This window comes from Brachycentrus maculatus, unplaced genomic scaffold, assembly GCF_059751285.1.
Source record: "Brachycentrus maculatus isolate JH-2025_06_01 unplaced genomic scaffold, ASM5975128v1 h1tg000115l, whole genome shotgun sequence".
Lineage (NCBI taxonomy): Eukaryota > Metazoa > Arthropoda > Insecta > Trichoptera > Brachycentridae > Brachycentrus > Brachycentrus maculatus.
The window spans coordinates 2,479,994-2,495,000 of record NW_028280868.1 but is presented as its reverse complement, the minus strand read 5'-3'; the positions used below and the strand labels follow the sequence as shown (position 1 = coordinate 2,495,000).

At 33.7% G+C, this 15,007-nt stretch overlaps 1 protein-coding gene across 1 annotated transcript in view; it reads left to right on the top strand.

Moving 5' to 3' along the window:
- Window positions 1–9,534, top strand: part of LOC148309953 (uncharacterized) — a 72,926-nt gene extending 63,392 nt beyond the window's left edge. The window contains exon 3 of the mRNA XM_088259290.1: window positions 7,210–9,534. Coding sequence (XP_088115416.1) covers window positions 7,231–8,649 — 1,419 coding nt within the window. The 5' untranslated portion in view covers window positions 7,210–7,230 and the 3' untranslated portion in view covers window positions 8,650–9,534. The remainder of the gene's footprint in view (window positions 1–7,209) is intronic.
- The last annotated feature ends 5,473 nt before the right edge of the window (window positions 9,535–15,007 follow it).

Here is a 15,007-nt window from a genome sequence, read left to right as displayed (position 1 = left end):
TCCAGTATTTTATAGTGTAAAAACGATGATTTGTACGGATAAAAATACATATTTATAGTAAGTTGCGAACAACTATGGGTATAAAACGTAATTAAAGCTGATACAATCGCCGACAGTAAAACATGAACTATATTTAGAGTTCCTAGTACAGCGGTCGGTGCAGGTCGATATGCGGTGTGTGACTGGAAGTCACCCCCACTATATAAAAGTCATTGAAACGCCCGATTCACACGAAATATTTATACCTGAAATGTAAACGCGAATTTTAGCTGAAAATAAAGAATACTTTCTGTGCTCCATTACCGGGTTGCCTTGGAACACTTTCGGTTTACTGCGCGGGCCGTGCATAATATGGGTCGCTCCCGGTAACCAAAGTACAGGTAGCCGTCGTTTTGCGCCGGTTCGATTTACGCCGGTTGGAGGTGGATTCCTTGGTTCGGATTCACCGGTTTGGCCAACACCAACAGCGCCGCGATACTAATAGCAGAAACACTTGTACACGTTGTTTTGTTATATTCGTTTTAAAATTGTATAAAAATCACTTCTGCCATACTGTGCTTACGCCGATCTAACTCGTATCCTTTCTTCTATATAAAGGTTAACAGATAAACCATGTGAATCTGCAACAAAGGAAGCAACAATCGGAGCAAATCAAATTGGACATTTATTTTTAAAAGTGAGAATTTAATTTCGTACCGACGAATTGATAAATTAGTAATTGTTTTTAAAATTCATTAATTTTATGGAGAGATTATTTATTTTGTACAGGAATTTATACATCATTCGTTAACTACATGAATAATCTATTTTATATGTCATAAAGAAACAAACTAAATTTTTCTTATAATTATAACACAGAACTTAATCTTATATCTTCCATTATATTTGTGTTAATTTTTTTTTATTTACGCCGATTTTTTTTACGCCGGTGTCATCGTAAAGGAACTCTAGCTTACAACGACGGTTACCTGTATTCTATATATAGTGTAAGCATTTACATATTATGCACGTAGATATTGTGTATGCAGATTACGTACCCGCCTTCCGCCCTTGTAGTTGCATTCGGAGCATTCAAACAAAATGCAATCTGCATAGGAACGAAAGAAGTAACCAAATTCGCCGTCTAAATAACAAATGTCGTTGAGTGGATATCTGAAATGTAAAAGATTAAAATTATCTAATAGGTAGCCAACTAAGTTTGCGTATTATATCAACTTTCTAACAAAAGCAAAGTGCTTAAGTATACGTGAATATTCAACATTTTTCAAAGAAATCCACAATAACTTATTTGCCTATATAGTTTAATATATATATTTATATATATATATATATATATATATATATATATATATATATATATATATATATATATATATATATATATATATATATATATATATATATATATATATATATATCTGTTTCCTGGCTTATCGTCTTTGTAGATTTAACAGTGTTGGGTCTGAGCTTTCCTCATCCTCAGGTTAAGTCCTTCTATCTTAGGTAACGTCATCAAGGCAATGCATTTGAATTATGTTTCCTTTCTGCAGCTTCCAAGAGAACTTTGGTCTTCCTCTAGATGTTATTCAAGAAAGATCCACGGCGATTTCCTGGTTCACAATATGATCAGGTTCTCTGCGTCTTATGTATCACAACCATCAATTGCCTTTCCACCTTTAAAATATTTAGTTTACGGGTATTAGCTCTTAAAATGCGTCTTCTGAAACGTAGAAATTTGTCGCTCACGTCGTTTACCCGGAAACTGTCGATATTTTCCGTCTACTCGAAGTTTAAGTATCATCCAATAAAATAAACGAAAACAGACTCTAAAACAGTTAAGGTTGAATGAGGTGTTTAATTGTTTGGGTCATAAAATATTTTAAAAACATTATTAAGTCTTAACAAAACTTCATTAACACGAAACAATGAACGGTATTATTATGCGAATATAAAATAATTAAATGAATTGAACCGGCGTGTTCTGATAATACCCATGGACTTTTAATTTAAGTTTTACTTGGTAAATACCACTATTTATTTAATTCTATTGTGACACGTGTTTCAACGCATTCCGCATCATTTTCAAACACCGTATGTGAGCTAAGTCTAAATTTCACAGTCGTGTTCATAGGATGTTGAATTAGGAGCTGTTTCTTATTTTTATTCATTTATTACATGTAACAATAAGTGGGAGGCTGTAGTCATTGTCGTATAAAAGTTTAAACAGTCACAATAGATTTTTAGATACATTGATATTTACCAAGTAAAACTTAGATTAAAAATTAATATTTTTTAACTTTCAAAACCGACGTAGGGAATAAATGTAAATTAAGAATATAAAAACAAAAAAAACACAAAAAATTACCATTTAAAATACTAAAATGTATTGAATCCCGATAAAGCAAAAATGCTTCTGTGCCATTTTTTATTTACATTTATTATGTGTATTTGTGTAGAAAATATCTTTCATTCCTTTTGAAAGTTTATTTGGAGCCACGAAACGTGTTATTTTATTGTATGGATTTACGCCATCGATGTGTTGAAAGGTAATGCCATGGAAGGTTTATTTTCTTTTTGACGGTTTGGCCTGAGTTTGCCAAGTTTTAGAAATAATCCAATTATTTTATTATTTGAGATTCATTCAAGACAAAATACAAAGTTTCATCACTTTATTTCGTGATACTAAAGTTATTTTATTAATAGATCACTTGAACCCAAATGAAATATTAATGGATGTCACAACAAAATAGTTGATAAAGATAAATATAGGTGAGTGAATGCTGGGAACAGAGTTAATGGTGCACTGAAATCAGTTATATCAAATAAAAACCTATCAGCGAAAGCTAAACTGGCGATACACAACGTCCTGCTTCCAAATCTAATGTATAGAAGCGAAACATGGAGTTGGCAAAAGAAGGATGAGAGAAATTGAATGCAGAGCCCTAAGACGAATGTCCGGCAAAACGATTTATGATAGATATTCGAATGGTGAAATAAAAAAAAAGATGCAAATCTGAGATAATCAATATCGATAAAATCAAGAAAGGTATTGAGATAGTTTGAACATGTGAAACGAATAAGATAGGAAATAAAGGTAAAACGAATTTATGGAGCGAATGTAGTTGGAAAAAGAAGCAGAAGAATACCGAGAAAATCTTGGCATAATCAAGTATGTCAAATACTTGAAAGCAGCGGGTCAGGATTCGAAATAATCGGCGGGTATACATGAATGTGGATGAGGCGAAGAATATTTGCAAAGACAAAGTGGTATGGCGTTCTATTCTGTCTGCCTATCCCTGCGGAGAAGCGGGATGATGGTTAGTTAGTTAGTTATAAAATGGTTCAAAATTCATTTTATTGTCATCAAAAGCTCGCCTTTTTGACGTTTCCAAAACACAGTATCTAAATCATAAACTTTAACAAACCAAAATTATGTTATTATTTATTTGACATTTTGTATTTTGACAGATATAAATTGACTTAATAGCGTGTAAAAACGTAGAAATTTGCCCAGTCATCTCGCGGTTGCATGACTGACGGATTTTCTCAATGAACAAATTCTGTTGACACAATTTTTCCATTCTTCCTAGTGAATGGGTGTGTTATTTCAATTCTCTGATACATAAAATATGTATGTTGACATCGCGTATGATAGATACGTAGTGAAGCCATCGATTTGGCAAAGATAAAGTTTTTTTTTATTATTTGGAGCTAAAAAAATTATGTTTTGGAATAAAAAGTGAAAAACGACATTGACTCCATCTCGAAGAGGTTATTTGACGCGTACAGCTAGGGGTAATGACCGCATAAAGTTTGAGAACCTCTGTTTTGAAATTTACGCGGTCCTTTTAGATTTTTAAAATCGAAGTCTCACTTCTCGTAGATTTTAGTTGAATTGGAATCTACTCCAGTTACAATTGTTGTCAAGTACCGGGTGGTTACGAGACGACATATAGGTTACTTTGTAACGGCTGGGTGTTAAGACGGGATAATCGATAGCCCGCAACTTAGTTTTCTTTGAACCCTGGTAACACTTAACGTAATTGAACTCTTTGCTCAAAACGTTTTTTTGTATTGCAAAAATAAGTTTTTTTTTTAAAATAAACATACGGTTTGGAAAAGAAATGTTATTGAAAGGTAAGGTGTTAAAAAAATGATGAAATTATTTTTTAAATATATATTCTTAATAAAATGTCGGACACACGTCTGGCTCTTCCTGCAGCCGGTTTCGTACTGAATTGTTTACTTGCGAGTACACCCTTAAATTTCATTCACTGATTTAAAAGTCTAAATATTTAGAGTATATTTATCCTGTGATTTTAAACCAACATATTTTGGTTTCTTTACCTATAATAACTATAGCTTTATCTTTTATTGTAATTATAACTTTGTGTTATTATTTGATATTCCCAAACCGCTCTAATATTCAGAGTAAAAGTGTCATATAATTCACAGAAATTAAGACAAGCCCTATACCGGGTGCTTTGCAAAAAAAAGACAAGCCCTTTATAAGGAAAATTCCTATGTTAGTGTAGAAACACTAACATAAATATTAGTTTCTATAGGTATTGGTTCTCGTGCGAGACCAGACCACACACGTGGTGATAAACCGCAATGTAACTTGGCATACAAAGAAAAAAATCAAAGGACGTATGCTAAACAAAAAATGCTCTCAATTAGTTAGAAATAAATATAACACAAATACCGTTTCATAAAGAAACATTGTCTATTGTAGCTGCTTTCAAATTAACAAAAATGCTTTCATCTCGAACAGCCTAGAATAGATCCATCATAATATTATGTTAACTAAATATTAATCCCGATCCAGTTACGTTCGCAGCTTGCTTTTCGTTGGGTGGTCGTCACTCCTCATTGATATTATTAAATTCACCTGTAATTTGAATATTATTTGAATTTAATAAATTCAAAAGTCGGAAAATGTGGATAGTTGAATTTATATAGTCTCGTTAGAATCAAATTGCAAACGTGGGATCTTCACAAGGTCGGAAAAATCAGAGAGGAAAGGGAAAAACCACGTGCGTCTGGAATCCAATTTCCAGTAAGAGAAAAAGTGTAGAAATATTTTACGAACCCGGTGTATCTGCCTTGAAAAAGTGGCGAATCGAAGCGAGTATTAGCAGCTCTTCTTACAAAGTGAAGACGGGAATATTAACGATCAAAAATTGCCTTTGGGGAGAGTAAAAATTATTCATAACTTTCTCGGAATATTTCTCAAGAAAACGATACGTACTTAATCATTACAGGTACTCGAGCTAAATATACTAAGAAAACCAGAAAAATAACCAGGAATTCAGCACCGTGACCATAAATATTTACTGCTAATATAAATCATTCACGGTACACAAACATACTAAATACTAAGCGGAGATTCCTACTAAATACTAAGGGGAGATTCCTACTAAGCGGCGATCGCAGCAATCGACGCACCCTATTTAAAAAAAATATATTAGTTGCCTTAGAAAATTCTTTTAGCCTATTATGTACAAGGATCAGAATCATATTTAGTTTATATGCCTTAAAAATGATAGTGGATGTGTATAGTTAATAATATATAAAAAAGGTTGATCCCTTAAAACAATATATATACAAAAATATAATAGACACAATGGATTCAATATCTTATATCGATCAAGATTTGTAACATAGCTCATTTATTTGTCTTATTCGTCTTGTCATAAGATACCACTAAATCTGATAGATCTTTATGTCCTCATAAATTTGTATCAATTGCATACCTTTTTTTGCACATTATGTTTTCAATTTAAATCTTTCTTTTTCAAAAATTGGACAAACCCACACTAAATATGGGACATTTTGTGATGACGTCTCATCGCATTAACGCACCCCATCTATGAATAAATTACAGTGATTTCTTCAATACGTAACAATAACGTATGCAAAATAGCTACACTCATAAATGGCTAAGGCTGCACTGCTCTCAATGCAGATCAGTACTATTGGACCAATCTAACGATTCAGCTAAGAGTCAATTCATTGAACAACACAGGTCATTTGCAGGGAGGTACCTTCGCTGCTGCTCGGGAATCCTACATTCATTCTGGCACCGAGTAGATGTGAGTGAAAAATGAAAGCTACAATAAAATAAAAGCAAATGTATTATATTAAATCATGAGTAAGAAAAAGGGATATTTTCCCCGTTATTAAACACGTATTAGCATGAATCCAAAAAACAATTGTGCAATATAAAGATAAATTGTTAGATTGAGTGAAATATAAGTGATGACCATTTCATTCTACCCACTTTTATTTTCTTCCTCAATCCATTATTATTTTTGCGGTGGTGTCGGAATGCTCACGTTTTTATTACATTCTCACATCATTGACTTTTGGCGACCGCTTTGAACCTCACAACAATCCGCCTATCATCGGTACTTATTTATACATCCCATTTTAATTAAAGTGTTGGGTATGGTAAAGATTCGTTGGTCGACGCTAACCGAATCAATATATCGCAATATTGACGCGTGTATACTGAATATAATCAAATGAATATCGTTTTTATTTGAAAATTTTAATTATGCGACTGTATTAAAATGTGTGTACCGATATAATGCAACTTCCAATTAGCAGGTGAAAAACCCCCTGAAAATTTGAAAAGGAAAATAAGTCAGAGGTGTCCCGTAGATTAGAGTCCGAGAATATTTTTTTGTTGTCGCCTTACTTTCATTTGTTTTATTTTATATTTTGTTTGTTTTCTATTGACAGCTTGAAGATATAGGTTTTATAAATGTATTCGGAATTCCGAAAGCGGACAACGACAGCTGAAAACTCCCGTGTTCTGGCTACCTCAGAGATGGTGAAAGCATATATGGAATATTACATCGGACTTGGAAAACTAGGTATGCCCGCGGGAGTTGTTACGGGGGGTGCTTCGCCAACTCCAACAGCGCTTTCGCATAATACTATATTATTATTGCGCTCTCCGCCCACTGAATGTTTTCCGTGCAGAATAATACAATTACAAGATTAATCCGTAGTTTTATTTTTGAGGTATATTCGGATGAAAAACTACCAATAAATTTAAGAAAATCATGTTATAAAACACATGAACTAATTGAAATTAATCAAATCAATGAATAAAATCATCTTTTGTAACGACAAATCCGCGACATTCATTTTCACAATTACCAATTTTATGTAACCTAAATTCTATTTTTCTAATTTCAGGGGATGACTTCGTAAAGCACGATGGAGCCCGGTCACAATAAGACGGAGGGACCGGACGAGAGGGAGCAGCTGCGGATCGAGTTCTACGCGACCTACGATGTGATGACCGGCATCCGCATAGCCGCCACTCTGGGCGGCTTCTTCGGGCTGATGGTCTTCTTGGTCATTTACAAGAGCAGAAGCAAATCGGTCAAGGCTCTCAAAGACCCCAAGATAGCGGAGATAGCCGCGGCGGCCGTGGCCGAGGAGGAAGCGGAAGAAGAGGAGAGGCAACTGGCTTACGCCCTCGAGGAAGCTCTAGGCTCCCTCGGCGGATCTTCCCCCTGGCCGCACCGCGGTCCGCGCTTCTCTTCCGTGGGCGGCGGGTACAGCAGCCTCCTGGCACCGCCGCGCCGGCTCACCAAGATGCGCGGCGACAGTCTGCCCGGCTCCGCGCTCCGGTTCGACTGCCGCCCGCCCTTCTACGAGGACGATATCGAAATGACGGAAGCCGTCGACGACTCGTCTTGCACCGTCCCGTCCGAGTACGTCAACCGGTTCCTGGCCGTCCCCGGCGGATCCCGCAGGTACAGCAGCATCACGTGCTCCAGCTCGGGCAGCTCCTACCTGGAGAGGCGCGGCTCCTCCATCGTGTGCGCGCTGCCCGCCGTGCCTCCCGCCCAGTCGCACTGCCGTCCGCAGAGGCCGCGCCCCGGCCGGCGGTACACGCTCCGCGAGCCCGAGTGCCGCGACGTGTTCAACCCTATCGACATCCAGGTCATCCAGGCGACCCCGGAGCTGTCGCCCTGCGCGAGCGAACGGACTATTCTCGAGCGCGAGCCCTTTGCCGGGAAGCGCCCCGAGCCGCCCCCGGGGTGTCCCGCGGTCCGCGGCCCGGCGCCCCTCGCGTCTCTCGGCAGTTGCGGAGTGTCGCTCAGCGTGGACTACCAGGACTACGACCTGCACTCGGTCGGGTCCGACTCGGTTTTCTTCGACGAGGACGAGTGTCTAGACACGGACGACGAAATCGAACAATTTTCTACCGACAGCGACGAGAGTTTGACGTTCCACCGCGGAGGGTATCCCGCGGACGAGACCAAGGAGCTGCGGCCGCGGCGGCGCTCCCGGCACGTCGTGGGCAGGTCCGTGCCGGTGGCGGCCTCTCCGCCGCCGAGCGCGGGCGGCGGGTCGCCGGCCGCGAGGAAGCGCCGCTCCTTCCTGAGCAGGCCCCTCACGCGCGCCACGCTGCGGCGCCTCTCGCACCCCACCGTGATCGCGCGCCGCGGCTGCGCCACCATCAGCGGCGCCGTGGGGGAGGGCCGCCCGCAGGACGTGGAGCTGGGCTGCCGGCCCGTGGGCGCGCCACCGCTGGCCCCCGCCGGCAGCCTGGACTACTCCGCCAGGAGCCCCTCTCCGCTCAACCCGGAGCACTGCTCGTGGTCGCGGGAGACTTTGTTCTAATCGTGTCAGTGCATCGAATCGTTTCAAACTGTATAAATGTGACTGTTATTATATGTACTACGTTTAATAACCGCACCTGCGAGGAACATGAGGGTACACATATCGCATTTGCTATAGCGCACATATAGATATTTTTTTACCGACGATAGAGAAATGTAGTTAATGACATTTTGAAATAACTGTTTGTAAATGTTGTATTTAAAGTGTAAAATAAACGTCGTTTAGGGTAAAGTGTAACGAACTATTACTTAATAAATAATATACTAGCTTGTCGTTCGTAGGTAAAGTTATACAAATGTTATACGTGTGTTATCCCTCGTCGATGATTTTCCGCAACAACCTTCGTGTCTAAATAATACTTTAAATAGCGTCTCCGCAAAATGTCCAGTATTAATGTATCTACATACGATTATGTAGCATTGCGATTGTAACGAAGTAGCGATAAATACCTTTCTCCGCAAAACTGAAATGGTCACCGAATATCAACACGAAAATGACCTCGTCTATTATTTCTTATTGTAGTCTGTGAGGACTTTCTCACTCCTTATCAGGGTAATTTATTGATATTTTGCAAATCTTTATTTTAATCTCAAATCCTGCGTTAGCCAAAACTGTAATAATTAATTCATATAATATGTAGGTACATATATCTAATCTGTTTACATACATAGGCATACCTACACCGAGGTGTGATAAAATACAAATAGTATGTGTATTACAAATATATATTTTTCGAAAGTTGATCATTGTTTCAAATTAATTTCCATTTTGTATAATATATTACTTTGTTATCTAGTTTTGAAATCCTTTGTTTTTTTTTATAATTCTATGTTATTAAAACTTTTACTTATAATAGGATAATTATTCTAACAGAAGAAAAGAAAAGAGACTTTTTACATGGGTAAATTTAAAAATAATATCACTAATGTAGGAATCCGCATTATTCATTTGAAAATTAAAGTAAAAACAGATAATACAGACTTACCACCCATGTTTTCACTATGCGAGTACATATGTATCCACATCAGTCAATAGCACAACTCTAAAAATATGTTTTGAATATTTTTTATAGGTCTATTATCAGTGTATATTATTGAAATTATTTCTTACTTGGTACCATTACTTCTTAAAATCTATTGTGACACGTGTTACGGTTAATCCAGTATCATTATCAAATATCGTATACTACGGTCTACGTATGAATACCGAACATGTGTCACAACGGATTTTAAGAAGTAGCAGAATTTTACAAATTAAATTTAAATTAAAAATGGATAGATATTGCCAAAGTTATATCGCTGAAATCTATACTAACATATTAATGTTATTTAAACTACTAGTCTTTATGTGTATGTATATATATATATATATATATATATATATATATATATATATATATATATATACATACACATAAAGAAAAATATATATATATATATATATATATATATATATATATATATATATATATATAAGTAAATTCCATAAACTGTTAACCAGCAGATCCAATCAACAGAACACATCTCTGTAAAAAGCGTTTTTTTCACATTCGTTGGCTATTAATGCCAATAACTCCCAAACGTACTATTAAAAATTATTGCTTCATACCCCAATTACCGTTGTGTACCTCGCCTTCATACATTTCGCCTTTATTAATTTGTTTTGTTTTTATTTAACAGTTATTTTCATCACTTCAATAGCATCCTAATAATGACAAGAGTTTTTAGGTGGTTTATTTATTTAAATATATTACGATATTTTTATTAGTGTTATTATTATTAACAAATGTACTATTACACAAGACTATAATCTAGAGTTCTAGAGACTACCTATGACTAGGTACTATTCTTGTCGAAATCTTTAAGGAAATAAATTATTAAACCATCTTTCTTTTAACTGTAAGAAAAAAAATCGTGACATTATTTATTTTGCATGAATTTTGTACTGCAATTGGGAAACTGACGCCTGTGCAACCTTTTACAAACCAACTTTCCGAAACTATTATTATGCGTTATGATCTTATATATTGCTAGCTTGCTAAAATATTTTATTTCGTTAAGGCTGAACTTGCAAACATCCTATTCAGAAAGCGACCGTTCGCGTAAAGGACCAGACATGTCTCCGCGTTTTTTTAAGAATATGTAATATATTTGTTTTTTTTTTTAAATAACTATTGAAAAAATATTGTTTATCATTTTTAACTCCTTTCCTTTCAATAACTCTTATATTTTCAAAATCATGTATTTATTTCAAAGAAAAACTTTATTTTTCAGTACAAAAACAGTGTTTTAAGAAAAAAAATCAATTACGTTAAACGTCATGTGGGTTTGAAAAAAATCAAGTTGGTACAATTTATAAAGAAATATATTTTCTTCCAAAAGAACTCATAACCTTGAACGAATAAATTATCATAAATGGATAAGACCTGTTGGTGTCAATGAACTTATCTGCATAGATACAAATAATATTTTTGTATTATAGTTATATAGATATATAATTAATAACTGAGTATCATTTTGGTTAGGCTCTATCGTCTGTATTAAAAGTTAACTTTTCCGGGAGTACAAAAATTGATGTCCGACTTTCTCTGGGGAGTGGGTTCCTTTTTATAGGTTTCTAGGTTTTATTTTATGACAAAATTACATACAAATATCTACAGATGTCATTGCTATACAAGTTAAATCATACCAACTGACAGATGGACTTGGACGTTCATTAACGTCAATACTCCTTCGAGGAAAATTCGCACAGACGTTTATTTACGTCCATACTCCCGGAAAGGTCAATCCCTACCCCTGTGACTGTAAATGGATCTCTGGTTCTATAATAAAAATACTAAGCTATCATTATCAACGTCGGGTCCAGAAAAGAATGAATCAAAATACAAAATGGTCATTTTGGGAAAGCGTGTGGTTAAACCGAATCGGATTTGATGACATTATCAGTCTCGCTATCTCACTCATCAATAGTATACATTTAGAAGATTATCAGAGTTGGAACACGGTTTTACATGTAGACAAATGTGTAAATATTATTAGGGTCTATTTATTAATTTATCGATTGTCATAAGAGGGACCACCAATGGACGCATATTGATGAATGTGAAATGTAAACAAATAATTTGCCTGATGTATTGTATGATACTAACTACGAACGGTGTGTTAAAAATGATTTTTGTAATAAAAAGTATGAGTGGTTGGTAAATGAGCATATATTGTACTAAATGTTTCGAGATAAATGTTTTTTTAACCTCTTCATGTTTTTAGGTGATTGTATTTTATTTATTTTTACCCGCCTCTCAGAAAAAGTATACATAGGACATGAATATTGATATGAAGGTTTATTTGGTTGTAATATTTTTTTAACCGTGTGGAAACAATGAGAAAAAGACAACACTATCTAAACATTATTGTCTACAATATAAATCTAGTTATATCAGAGCGAATAATGAAGTTTATCATAAAGTATTAGTAGTTTTCTTTAAGACGTTCCTCTAATTTAGAAAGGGTACATATGAATATTTGATTTTTGATTTGTTGCATCTTTAATGTTCTAAACTCATGGTTTCAATATTTTTGACTTAATTAATTTCAAAAATCCTATCTTACAACCAGAAGTTAGATTATTTTTAAATACACATTTTAATTTCCTTAATATTTAACGACTCTGGCACTTTCAAAATGCTGAAAGAAGTCATAAAGTTATAAAAAAATAATGAATGTTTATTTTTTTAAGTTATCTACACCACGTAGTTAAAACTTATACTTCTAATTGGAATCGATAACCACCCAAATTGCCAAAATAGTATGTTTCAACTTTGTATTTTATTTCGTAATCTGAGTTTTCCCTTACATTTCGTTATTTATTTTTACGTTTCCTATTAGGAAACATGGAAATGTATTAACATTCTTACCCGTATCCGCACCCTAGTGGTGCATGGGGCACCGCTTCGATTCGACGAGGTGTTGATTATATTAAAGCAGGGTGATCAGACCTGCGCTCCAGATTCGTGGATATAGGGGTGAAGTGTGTGTGATGGGATGCTGATGATGTAAGTGAAGGAGCTTAAGGTGAGGGACATTACTGCTATAAAGGAAATGAAACGAGGAAAGGATAGTAGATATTATGGGGAAGGGACAAGAGAATAGCAGTAATGGCAAGAGCACTCGGGGTAGCATACCAGTGATCATACTAGCTTGTGCAAGTCGTACACTGCTAGTATGTAAAAGCCCCTTGAAAAGTGAGGATTAAATATACCACAAAACTGATATTTTGTATGGAAAATTAATAAATTTATAAAACCCATCAGCAATACATAAATCCTATATTTTTACTTTATTATATAATATACCAAACAACTTATTCAATAAAATACACGATTGAATTGTTAAAATCATTAAAAAATATATTTCATGTCACATATATTTAAGTACCTATGGTTCCATAATATAATTTGAATCATTCTTTTTTTAATGTGCTTATGTGGATATTAGAATCATTTATTAGAAAAAGACTCTGTGTTATACTTGACAAAATTAGCAAATTTTATTTTATAGACAAAAATATATCATTGTGCATAAACAAATGCTTTTTAACCTTTGTTTGTCCTAATTTATTAAATTGATATTTTTCGACATTATCATGATTAAAATCCAAGGGAATTTAAAAATTATGTTAATCCAAAATGTTGCCCTATCACGGTGACAGATAGGTAACAATACTGAATATCATTCTTACTGGTAAAAGGAAATCACTTCTACTCTCCGTTCATATATTTTTACCTCTGATTTATTTATATTCATATTTTATTTATGTTCATACTTATTTTACCTCTGATTTAAATTTACAAAAAAACAACAACTGGAGCTAAAATAACTGTAGATTCACTGTACTATATGAATACAATATTTTTTCATCCTAAAAATTATACGTCTATTTTCATTAAAATATGTACTTATATAATAATACGTTAGTAAATCTGAGTTACCTTTAGTAATATTGTAATTTAGTTGCCTTCTGATGATACATATACTTTACACAACCAACTGTCAAAAGCTAGTCTTCATTTCTGTAGAAGACTATTATGTTGTACATGTTAATTGCAATAAATGTTGATAAAACAATGTCTTTCATTGAATGCATCAAAACCATTGCCCATTGCAAAACGTTATTTAATTAAATTTATATATTTTTTATGTTATTTATTTATTTTACAAAAATTATTTACAGTTTAAAGGTTTTTCAAAAGGATCATTACACCTGGACATTAATTAATTCTTTATATATATATATATATATATATATATATATATATATATATATATATATATATATATATATATATATATATATATATATATATATATATATATATATATATATAAATATATATATATATATATATATATATATATATATATATATATATATATATATATATATATATATATATATATATATATATATATATATATATATATATATATATATATATATATATATATATATATATATATATATATATATATATATATATATATATATATATATATATATATATATATATATATATATATATATATATATATATATATATATATATATATATATATATATATATATATATATATATATATATATATATATATATATATATATATATATATATATAAATATATATATATATATATATATATATATATATATATATATATATATATATATATATATATATATATATATATATATATATATATATATATATATATATATATATATATATACATATATATATTTATATATATACATATATATTTATATATATATATATATATATATATATATATATATATATATATATATATATATATATATATATATATATATATATATATATATATATATATAACTCGAGTTAAGTTACGACTTTTTCTAAAGAAGTCTTATCCTTACGTAATTCGATTGCTCGACGCTAATCATATCAATCAGTATATGAATTTAGGGGCGTATGGCATATTTCTTGCTCCTAATAGTAGGGACTGACCGGAGCCATTTTGTGTAACGCAACACGTTATAGTAACGGTATAGTCAGTACAGCGAGCCGAGTGTTCCATTCATAGTCTCGGATGCTCGCCGCGAGCAACGTTACAACGTTACGTTACGACAAAATGCTCCTGTCAGTCCCCACCGTAATTTATTTGACAATTTAAATTTGGCATAAAAAACTTAACAACCTGCCCCGTTTGATAAAAATGTACGTAAGGGCTTATTAGTACCAGAACATTCGATATTTGATTTTTCACGACTGTGGCTAGCTTCACGTCCGTTCCGGCTTTTCCCGCCTTGTATTTTGTGCCGT